An 11,383-nucleotide genomic window follows, 5' to 3' on the forward strand; every position below is an offset into this window, starting at 1 on the left:
CCTTGGCCCGACGCTCCGTGAGCAATAAGCCGTGCGGATGCCGTGCATGGATCAAGTTTCTCCTCTGACACCAGCCTGCCGGCACCCCTGGCTTCTCGGAAAGCAGGACAAGGGAGACCGCACGAGCCTTCCCTGGAAATTCTTCCCAGCAGCCTGATCGCCCCAGAGAGCCAAGTCACAGCCTCCACGGGTTTAATTGTTGCTCTGGTATGGACATCCTTAAGTGCTCTCTGCTTTCAGGAAGGCCTTTTAAGGCTTCCAAGTCACAGTCCTTTAGCGAAACAGCAGAGCCATGCAAGAAGATGCAAAGGTCAAAGCAAGCTGGAGACGTGGCGTTTTACAAGAGGCTGAAGAAGCCCAGCCCATGGCCTCACCTCTCCTCCTGCAGGAGCAGAAACATGCTGCTGTGGCATGGAGCACCCCTGCTCCCCATAGCACCCCTGTTCCCCAGGCTGCTGAGACCCAGACAGGCATCTCCGGGTGTCTTCCTTCTTTCTGGGCACGAGAAAGACACAGGGAGCGAGAAAAAACAAGCAGGGAGGAACAGAAAAAAAATAAAAGTATCGACACAAGAAGAGTCGACATTCTCCCTGGGGCATTTTCTCTAATGGCACCTCACCAGCAGTTGCACAGTCACGCTTTCTTGTTGTTACATTTATGTATTTTAAAAACCCCACCATCCAGCCCATTATTTCACGAGACAGAGCTTGCTTCCAAGGATAGGAAGCCTTCAGTATTTCCCAACATCTTTTCCCATCAGATACCCCTATGGGCCAGGAGCAATTCATCTGAGCAGTGACAAAACCATCCACCTAAACAAGCAAGAGGCACCTTCAGGGCCGGGGTGGGGGGCAAAAATCCCAACCTTTGGGGCATTTTATAGTGCTGTAGACTGTCTCTTTCTGTGCAGAGGGGATGGGGGAACGCCATTCATAAACAGGTGTAGTAAGAGTCAGTTTTCCTGGCAAGTTTATTCCAAGCGTGGTTCTCTGTAGGCTAATTGAAAGAATACCAATCTCAGTTTGAACAAAAATAGAAGTCTTTTCAACGGCTGAAAAATATTTCCCTAAGCAACATATAATCATTGTGCAAATCAGAGCGTCGGCTGAGAAACAAGCAAGCCCTCGGACAATCAGACGCGCGTTGCACGCCGTTGGATTTCAGAAATGGGTTTGTGCCACCCGGCCTCCAAACCCAAAGCTCTGGGCATGCTACGGCTGGGTGGGCACCAGCTCTGCACACGGGAGCCGGGCCTGGCAGGGGGACAGTGACATACCACCAGCAGCACCGTTTTGGAGACAGGGGGTGCTTGTACGTAGCCCTGCCTTGCAGACCCAGCCTGCCACCGCAAAGATTGTCCATTCCAGCAGGAACCGGTCCCTTTGGCATTAGCGGCCTTTTTCAGGTGAGCCAGGACTACTCGCAGCAGCAGAGTTTTGTGGGATTGTGCTCTTTACGTCTGTTGCTCGTGGAAACATCTCCTGCATCCTCCAACAGAAGTCCTGCAGGTGCCAGCAGGCTGGGCTGAGTGTGCCTCTACCAGATCAGAGCGGTGATGGGCCAAGGGCAACTCTGCAGCCAGACCATTGCCTAGGCATCTCATTTTCCTGCTGCAGTGTTTCAAAAAGACTGAAAAGAGAAAATCCCTGGTGTCCTAGGGGTAGATTAGTGGCTCGTCAGTGCAAGCTGTAGGGAATATTGGCCCTAGCAAGGAGCTCGAACTCCTTTTCCTTTATCAGAGAGTCCCATGTTGTCTGGAAATGCCTGAGCTCTGCTGTCTCCCAGATACATTGGGTGTACCGGGGCTGTCCCACATCTTCCTGCTCTCCATAAAGGACCTCCTTGATCTCAACATCACAGACAGATAAGCCCAGAGGGACAGAGGTAGTCAGGGAGGACCTGGGCTGGCACTCAGCTTCGTTCTTCCTCAAGGTCCATGGTTGCCACACCAAATGCTTCTGAAGCATCTTTCATTTCTCAGTCTAAGTCCTCCATGCCCTGTCCCTGCATGTGCTCTCTCCCATCTCCTTACCCACCTTCATCAACTCTTTTGCAGGTGGAGAAACAGGGAATAAAAAGAGGCAGTGATGGTGGGATCAGACATGGGATATGAGGCAATAACATCCTACAGAGAAGGGTCCTGAATGTCTGCCAAGTGGCTATATTTGGGATTCTGGCGTAAACTGTTGTAGACATAAATGGTAAGTGCTGGAAAAAGCCTCAAGAAATAGTCAGCATAGTCTCCTATTCTGTCGCTGACCCTGAAAGAGAACAAAACCAAAATGGATTTTTAAAGCTTGCCTAACGAGTCAAGAGTCCAGGATGCCCTGATTCCCCCCTTGCAGAGAAAAAGCCATTCCAGAGGCTTTCTGATAACACAGGAAGCTTTCCTAGAAATCCTTGAGCTGCAACTTTTCTAGACCTTCCCTAAGCTCCTCAATCCATTTTTTTCCCCCGCTATTCCTCCAGCACCTCCATCTGCTTAATCCCACCTGTATTTTCACTGAAGAGCAGTGCTGGCCACCAGCATCAGTGAAACCATCACTAGGAGCTAACGCCACCTCTAACCTCACATGTAAGCTCCCATGACTGTAGAGGATCGGAGACTCTGGCATCTCTTTAGTAGTCAAGACATCTTAACGGGATGCTGTCCTGTACTGTAGAGCCATGACCTGCCTTAGCTGTCACAGACACCTCTCCACCCCACTGGCTGCTCTGCAAAGGCAACGGTGGAGAGGGAGCTGCCACCAGTTTTCTGAAGCTTCTGCCATCCCTCTGGGGCAGAAGGCTCTGGTTGAGGATGTTCATCTGTGGGAGACGATCTGGAAGTCCGATTTTGATTCAAAATCTGAGGTCTAATCCCATGAGCTAACTTCCTTTCCTTACCCTCGGGGAGGTGATTTTGAGGGCTGACCCCTGTGCCGCACAATCTTTCACACTCTATTGCACTGCCAGAGGAGACAGCCCCTCCAACGAGATGAGCTTTGACGGACTTTCTTTCACATCCCAGTCGTGTTTGCCCTTCTGGAAAACCATCTGAAGAAGATTTTGCTCTCGAACTCACTGGCACTTGCAGACACCCAGATGCTCCCTGCAATGAAACGGTGGCAGGGGCAAGGATGTGAACACGTACCTGCGGTCTGGGTGTTCATCCAGGTTCCTGATGAGCCTCAGGAGGTCGGTGACGTTGTTTCTGTATTCATATGATCTTCCTCTCCTGGGATTTTTCATGATATGCAGAACATATCTGTCAATCTGAAAAAAAAAGCACGTAAATTATTGTCTGCCTTTCATACACCACGAAAGCAGCACATCCACCTCCGCTCACCACCTTTCTCCCTGGCTTTCTGCAGGGACATCATCTTGCATGGGTAAATCTTGTCACCCTCAAAAGTATTTCCCAACATGAGCAGAAGAGCTCGCTCTGCAGGACATGCGCCATATAGACCCCCTGATTCTGCTGAGCGTTTCCTCTCCTGCCGTGCCAAGGTGCGACATTCGTATTCGGACTGTCAACACGGCACAGATTTTCACGCTTGCCTGGAGGGCAGGAGGGAGTCTCGATCCAGCTGTGCCCTTGAGAGGGCCACGCAGGCTGCCGTACTGAACCAGGACTGTCGGATCTCAAATGATGCGGCATGTCCTTCCAGGATGCTACCTGCAAAAGCAGGCCTGGTCTCACTGCTTTTTGAGCCAATCTAACAAAACACTTTTGCCAGAAATTTGCTTGCAACAAGGGCCAGAGGTCCTTGTCTTAAGGGGTTGCCAACAAACACCTGGGAAGGTTTGACAGCTAATTCTATAATGACCATTCCCTACTACCACCCCGGTCAACAGCATCAATGTCCCCTTTAGCATCAATGTCTTTAGTTTGGTGTATTTCCGCTATGTGGCTTAGATTTTATTGTTTCCCTCAGTTATCCGTATAGGTGTGGGGCTACTTTTTCCAGTTACAGTTTTAAACAAGGCCTGCGAAACACTCAGGAAAACCTTCTGCCTCAATGTCTAGCTCCAACCTCAGATCAATCCAAAGAGAAGAGGATTACCTCCTCAGTCCACCTTGGATAAGGAAATCCTTCAGTAGTATTAGAAGATTGAAAGACAGTGTATCGCTCGTCGAGATCTTTGATTTTATTCCATATACCTTTCAGGAACTGGAACCTGCTGTGGAACGAGGAGCTTCGTTAGCTGCGACAGGACAAACAGGACAAGAGGCAAATCCCGTACTGAAAGCGTCGCCTTTGCACTCCCAGCACTTACGCCTGTTTGCTGGAGAAATAGGGGTGGTTGCTCAAACCTTCCAAGCCTCGCTCATCATGAGAGACCAGGCAATGTACAAGGTCTAGAGCCTCCTTGTAATCCGGGGAATCGGCAGCTAAATCCTGGGTACTGACTTGCTGAAGGGGTTTCCTACCCCCTGCTAGAACATACAGCACGAGCCTGCTGAGGGCCTGCAAAGAAACACGTCACTGCTCACGTGCCAGATGCGTGAAGAGGACCAGTATTCCTAAACGAGCAGACTATAGGTGTGGACACGCACACGTGCGCCTATAGGTGGGCAGGAGAACACAAATACACACAAACTTTGAAACTGTGTGCACAAAGACGGAGGACAGAGGCGCCATAATCACACGCGCAGGGTAGCTGTGGGTATCCCGGCACCAGCCACAGCCTTGCATCCTAGTCAGCGTAATTCTTATCGCTATATGGGCCTTTCCCAAAAATCAAGGTGATTTCTAGTTGAGGATGCAGGAAAGGCTTCCCCCAGGTCTCGCAGCAACACCAAATATCACAGCGCCTGAAATTTTAAACCGTGTGTCGATTCGTGGGGAAGTTACCTCTAAATCTGAGTTTCTAAGTTCTTTTTTGTCTTCAATCAACTTTCTTTTATTATCAAAGTCCGCCAAGTAAATTTTGCCACCTAAATCTGAGGAAATAAGAGAATTTGTTAACAAATAATGGTGGAAAACCTTAATACAGCCTGTCACTGACTTCTGGATGGCCCATTCTTTAGAAAACAAATCTCCAAAGAGATCTGCTGTGGGTTGATCTGTCTGCAAAGCCCTGGAAAGGAGGGTAGGTCTAATGAGACAAGTACAGTTGTTCCATTTGCTCCTCCGTGGCTGTCTGCGAACATATCTATGCTTATTTAAAGAGGAGAGCTAGTGCCACGGACACCTCATTCTGCATAAAGACACCTGCACTGGTGTTTCGTATCTGTTTTTTTACAGACAGCTAAGAAGCACCTTCTTCCCTAAACTACAGGCAACAGGAAAGCAAAATGAATCCGCTGAGAAAGCAAAAGTTAACCTATTAAAAAGTTGCTGGGCTGCAGATCCTGGTGAGCAAATCCAAGGGAGTGCAGCTCTCTCACTGCCTGGAAGATCATCCTCAGAGCGTCTTTGTAATCCTTGTGGTCTTTTGGTTCCTGCAGATGTTCTTCAAGGTTTTTCTCCCAGAGAGGGAAGCACAAGTACATGTAGCCTCTCGCCTTCTCAAACTGGAAGAGCTTCAGTAGATGTTTAGAGTTACCACATCGTTCAAAGAACTTTTTCTCTTTGTCACCCTCTGTACTGCGTCTTGTTCTTACTGCTACCTCTGTCTCACCATGGAGCCCCAGGTAGATGCCACCCTGAGAAGTGTTCTGAATTCTCTGCTGGATGTATTGAAATGTCTTCAGTTTGCCAATCATAGGGCGATACATTTGATGAAGTTTTTTCAGCTGGTCCCTCCAGCGTTTGCTGTTTGGCTCCCAGTCTTCGAAGGTTTCTGGAACGTACTTGGCATTATATTGGAGAAGAAGATGTGCCATGTCACGATTACGGTTCCTATTCGCGACGGCGATAAGGTTCCCCACATCAGTCCTTGCTCCTTTTTCACACAACAACTTTGCTATATCGTAATCATCTTTCTCAACAGCCACCATCAGAGCCGTGTTGCCCTCCTCATCTGCGTCATCAATATCTATTTCACCCTTCTCCAATAAAGCTTTCACCAAGTCTGTGCTCTCCATTTCAACAGCTAGGATGAGGGCAGTTTTCCCACATTCATCTTTGCTGGTCACATCAATACCGCAGTCCAGCAGGAAATGGCCTATGGAGACTGCTGACTTGTATCTTTGCTTGGAATCAGATTTCTTGAGGGTGTGGATCAAGGCATTCCTATCTTTGTTGTCACGAATGTTCACATCAGCCCCCAGCTCTTGGACAAGAATTTTTACAGCCGGGAAGCGGCGCTTCTCACAAGCATCCATCAGTGCTGTCGCACCTCCTTTATGCAGTTTTGCATTCTCCTCACTAACCACCCTCCTCAAATTCACATTTGCTCCTTTGCTATACAGGAATCTCAAGGCTTCCTCATTCCCATACCACGCAGCCTCCATGAAAGCTGTGAAGCCGTTGTCATCATGGTCGTTAATGTCTATCCCATAATCAAGGAGGAGCTTCAGTATATTCACATTTCCCACTGCCGCTGCCTCAATAAATGCAGTGCCACCATTGTCCTTCCTGGCATGTGGACAAGCACCCTTGTCCAGCAGAACCTTGACCAGGCACTCAAGGTCAGCTTGCACAGCGCTCTGCAGTGGTGTCCAGCCACTTCCTGCTTTGGAGTTCACATCTGCCCCTTTTTCCAGCAGCTCCTGCACAGTTTTTTCATCTTTGTTCCTCAAAGCAGCATTTAACTTGAAAGCAAGGTCTTCTGCTGTCTCCGTGCTAGAAGCCGTAGATGCCTCCTGCTGGCTGTGAGCTGTGGGCTCCATGATGGTCAGAGGGAGGGCTCCGTACCTCAGATGCTCCTCACCTGAGCCCAGGAATCCCACCAAGGGATGGGAGAGGTGCAATGCTCAGTGCCTTCGTTGTGGGGATGCTCTGGGTTTGATTGACGAAACACGCTAGGTAGGATAGGCTGCTACTTCAAGGGCATCATGGTCTTCACCTAATTAATAGACAGAAAATCTTGTTTTATTAGCCTGTGAAACCTCACCATTTACATTTGATGTCCTGCAGATCTGTGCGAGGGGCAATTACGGACGGCAATGCCAGTGTCAGCCGAGAGCTAAGGCTGGTGAGAAGCACAGCTTTAGCACTTACACAGAATCACAGGATGGTGGGGGTTGAAAGGCACCTCTGGAGATCATCCAGTCCAAGCCCCTGCCAGAGCAGGGTCACCCAGAGCAGGTGGCACAGGAACGCGTCCAGGCGGGTTTGGAATGTCTCCAGAGATGGAGACTCCAGCACCTCTCTGGGCAGCCTGTGCCAGGGCTCTGCCACCCTCAAAGGAAAGAGGTTCCTCCTCATGTTCAGGTGCAACTTCCTATGTTCAAGTTTGTGCCCGTTACCCCTTGTCCTGTCCCTGGGCACCACTGAAAAGAGCCTGGCCCCATCCTCCTGACACCCACCCTTTCAGGATTTATAAGCGTTGATAAGATCCCCCCCTCAGCCGTCTTTTTCCAGACCGGAGAGACCCAAATCCCTCAGCCTTTCTTCATGAGAGAGGTGTTCCAGTCCCCTCAGCATCTTGGTAGCCCTTTGCTGTCCCCTCTCCAGCAGTTCCCTGTCCTTCTCGAACTGGGGAGCCCAGAACTGGACACAGTACTCCAGGTGCGGCCTCACCAGGGCAGAGCAGAGGTGGAGGATGACCTCCCTCCACCTGCTGGCCACACTCCTCTTGATGCACCCCAGGATGCCCTTGGCCTTCTTGGCTACAAGGGCACATTGCTGGCTCATGGTCATCCTGTTGTCCCCCAGGACTCCCAGGTCTCTTTCCACTGAGCTGCTCTCCAGCAGGTCAGCCCCAACCTGTCCTGGTGCAGGGGGTTATTCCTCCCCAGGTGCAGCACCCTACACTTGCCCTTGTTGAGTTTCATAAGGTTCCTCTCCGCCCAACTCTCCAGCCTGTCCAGGTCTCTCTGTATGGCAGCACAGCCTTCAGCCTACACAGACATGCTCTTGTCCCTCAGTAGGGGTCTGGGTTCTTGCCCCATGCGCAGGAGCTAATGAGCACACAGGGTCGAGATAGATAGATATAGATACATAGATATATAGATATACAGATAACTAATGCCCTTCTGTGCACCATCAAGATTAGTGGCTAGTTCATTATCTAGAAACGATCTGACATCAGCACGCAAGGTGTGATTTTTACCACGCTAATTAGTCTTAGATTACCTTGGGTTACCTTCGGGCAACCCCTCTTTCCCCTCTCCCATCCCCCTAGTCAAGAGGTCCTTGTTGGCATTAGTTCATTCCTGGGTCACCTTGTGTTACCTTGTTGTGACTCTTTACTTTGAGGACCACAATTTGCCCCCATCGTGCTCGCTTGCTTGTTGGTGGCCTCAGCGCTAATTACAGCCCAGGCAGGTGTCCCTTGGGGTGAGGGGACAGGGCTGGGGGAGAACCCAGCATGTTCTTGTTATAAACATTATCTCAGATTTATCACAGGTTACCTAATAAGCCGGCCTGCAGCGATGTTTTCAGGTGGAGAACACAGCAGGCAGACAGAGACAGGCATTCCCCTCCAGTTTTTGATGGCAGCCGCACACATGGTCCTGGAAAGTCCCCGATCCGATACCTGGAATGAGACAAAAAGCCAACCTTAATCCCTCCTCCCTCCATAGGCAATTAGGAGACCCTACCTGACCAGAAGCCTTTCCTAAGCTTTTCGTGCCATTAAGAGGTCAATCAGGTAGGACCTGACCTATCTGTCTCTATCTAGTACCTAGAAAAGCTAGAACTCCAACACCCATTTTCCTGGCTGCAAAGGCAGGTTCGAGTGACCAGCGCTTTCAGGACTCACCATCTGAAAAGCTGAACTGGAAATAAATTACCTAAGCAAATCAGAAAAGGGACAGAGAAGTCTTACGGTATAAAGCCGAAGTATAAATCCACAGGAATTTACCCCCAGGAAAGCCAAGGATCGTTTGATGGTTCGTTTCTCCCCGCCGCCCAGCAGGAAATGAATGCCCGATTTTATTTAATTTCCTTGCAGAAACTTCTATGCCTTTTGCCACATTTTTTTTTTTTTTTTTTTTAAAAAAAAAAGGTTACTTTCCTGGCTGGAAAAGCAACACAGGATCCCCTGGGCACGGTGGGGCTCAAATCCCTTGCCCCCAGGGAGGGGGAAGGCAGGGGCTGCACACCTTCCTCCTCCTCCTCTTCCTCCTCCGCCGCTGAGCAGCGCAGCCGCAAGCACCCTGCTGCTAGCAAATGTTTAAACGTTTCTGTCCCGTCCCACTGGCTTTTGGCCAGAAGCCGCTTCGCGTCTGCGCATCGCGGGCCCCAGGGTGCAAAGTCACGCTACCCTGCCCGACGTCACCCGCCACCCGCCACAGGAAAGGCGAGGAAGGGGGTCCCTCTGCCCAGCCAGAAACCCACCCGCTGCTCAAAACGCCTTCGAAACCAGGCAGCGGCTTTTCTCAGCAGCTGCGCTTCACTCCCACTTCCCAGCACGTATCCCCCCGTAGTATTTGCTTCCCAGCGTAGTCGGTGTTCTCCCCTCCCCGGAAGCATCAGCCCTGAGAGCATTTTATCCACTGGCGGAGGGATGCTGGGTTTGTTGGTTCTTTTTTTTTTGTGGGGGGGTGGGGGGTGGTGTTTGGCGACTGTTTTTCCAGCACATCACAGAGAGGTCGGGAGCAAAGTGCTCTCCCCGTGCAGCCCCCCCATGCAGACCCTGTTTATAAACCCGTGCTCAGCCGCAGCTGAAGGCGTAGGGACATTAAATGCACCAATTTGGGGAGTGGGGTGGGTTTGGGTTTTTTTTGGAGGGAGGGGAGGTGGATTGTGTTGTGTTTTATTTTAAGCTTTTCCTCACCTTTTGGTATATCCGTCCACAGGAGGAAACTAAGCGCTGGGCTAAATTTCACCTGGGGAACCACTGAGCTCCAGGTCCGTTGACGCCGCAGTCGGCGTGTTCCAGCCCGCAGCCGGGCTGGCAAGCAGAGCTACCCAGGCACCGGCCACCGTGTAAACACAGAGGGGAGTCCAGTCCTCCAGCCCTTCCCCTCCACCTGGAAAACCCGTGCAGGAAATACGTGAAGGAACCCAGGCTGTGACGTGCCACCCGCTGCCCCGTAATGTGAGATAAGCTCAGCAGTGTGTGGAGCCCATGCAGCCTCCCCAGCCACCTCCACCAAACCTACTGCAAGGCTCAGACCACGCTTGAAACGGGGCTGTAGCCACATCAGGTAGTTCACACCAGGCTTTCCACAGCATGTCGGTACGTGCACAAAATGGTGGCCTGCATTTGTGCATGGAGACGTGGCTGGATGCAAACACAGTGACACACGGTGTTCCCCAGGGATCAGTACTGGGCCCAGTCCTGGTCAATCTATTCATCAATGAGCTGGATGAAGGGATACAGTGCACCCTCAGCAAGTTTGCTGGTGATCCAAAATTGGGAGAGGTGGCTGACACACCAGAAGGCTGTGCTGCCATACAGAGAGACCTGGACAGGCTGGAGTGCTGGGCAGAGAGGAACCTTATGAAACTCAACAAGGGCAAGTGCAGGGTGCTGCACCTGGGGAGGAATAACCCCCTGCACCAGGACAGGTTGGGGCTGACCTGCTGGAGAGCAGCTCAGTGGAAAGAGACCTGGGAGTCCTGGGGGACAACAGGATGACCATGAGCCAGCAATGTGCCCTTGTGGCCAAGAAGGCCAAGGGCATCCTGGGGGGCATCAAGAAGAGTGTGGCCAGCAGGTGGAGGGAGGTCATCCTCCTCCTCTGCTCTGCCCTGGTGAGGCCGCACCTGGAGTACTGTGTCCAGTTCTGGGCTCCCCGGTTTGAGAAGGACAGGGAACTGCTGGAGAGGGGACAGCAAAGGGCTACCAAGATGCTGAGGGGACTGGAACACCTCTCTCATGAAGAAAGGCTGAGGGATTTGGGTCTCTCCAGTCTGGAAAAAAGACGGCTGAGGGGGGACCTTATCCATGCTTATAAATACCAAAAGGGTGGGTGTCAGGAGGATGGGGCCAGGCTCTTCTCAGTGGTGCCCAGGGACAGGACAAGGGGTAACGGGCACAAACTTGAGCATAGGAAGTTGCACCTGAATATGAGGAGGAACCTCTTTCCTTTGAGGGTGGCAGAGCCCTGGCACAGGCTGCCCAGAGAGGTGCTGGAGTCTCCATCTCTGGAGACATTCCAAACCCACCTGGACACGTTCCTGTGCCACCTGCTCTGGGTGACCCTGCTCTGGCAGGGGGTTGGACTGGATGATCTCCAGAGGTCCCTTCCAACCCCGGCCATTCTGTGAGTCTGCGAAACACGAGGGCATGGACGCAGAAAAGCACACCCTACAGGGTGCGTGGATGCAGCCCTGCGAGTGTTTTACATGCATGTCCAAATCCATATGTACTCTGCATTGCTTGCTTATATCGGCATGCT

General features: G+C 51.3%; 1 protein-coding gene across 3 annotated transcripts; it reads right to left on the bottom strand.

Annotated features, from left to right (window-relative positions):
* Window positions 1–952: 952 nt before the first annotated feature.
* RNASEL (ribonuclease L) lies at window positions 953–9,044 on the bottom strand. 3 transcript variants are annotated; one of them, XM_054211944.1, is made up of 8 exons: window positions 8,899–9,044; window positions 8,447–8,571; window positions 5,311–6,936; window positions 4,839–4,927; window positions 4,261–4,451; window positions 4,047–4,164; window positions 3,134–3,255; window positions 953–2,261 (listed from the first exon to the last, which is right to left on the bottom strand). In XM_054211944.1, the coding sequence occupies exons 3-8, from the start codon at window positions 6,758–6,760 to the stop codon at window positions 2,126–2,128; spliced, it is 2,106 nt and encodes a 701-aa protein (XP_054067919.1). In that variant the 5' UTR covers window positions 6,761–6,936; window positions 8,447–8,571; window positions 8,899–9,044; the 3' UTR covers window positions 953–2,125. The 3 variants fall into 3 exon arrangements, with proteins under 3 accessions (XP_054067919.1, XP_054067920.1, XP_054067918.1); XM_054211945.1 differs by having other exon boundaries at window positions 4,047–4,161; window positions 8,863–9,039; XM_054211943.1 differs by having other exon boundaries at window positions 8,863–9,038.
* Between the last annotated feature and the right edge of the window lie 2,339 nt (window positions 9,045–11,383).

Source organism: Rissa tridactyla, chromosome 8 (assembly GCF_028500815.1).
Source record: "Rissa tridactyla isolate bRisTri1 chromosome 8, bRisTri1.patW.cur.20221130, whole genome shotgun sequence".
In the NCBI taxonomy this organism is placed as follows: Eukaryota; Metazoa; Chordata; class Aves; order Charadriiformes; family Laridae; genus Rissa; species Rissa tridactyla.

Coding starts and splice junctions, on each gene's coding strand:
- RNASEL (XM_054211944.1), bottom strand. CDS start 6,760: ATGGAGCCCACAGCTCACAGCCAGCAGGAGGCATCTACGGCTTCTAGC. Junction 4,452..4,838: donor TTAGAAACTCAGATTTAGAG/GTAACTTCCCCA, acceptor GTTTCTTTGCAG/GCCCTCAGCAGGCTCGTGCT. Junction 3,256..4,046: donor ATCCAAGGTGGACTGAGGAG/GTAATCCTCTTC, acceptor TTTTTTTTTCAG/ATTGACAGATATGTTCTGCA.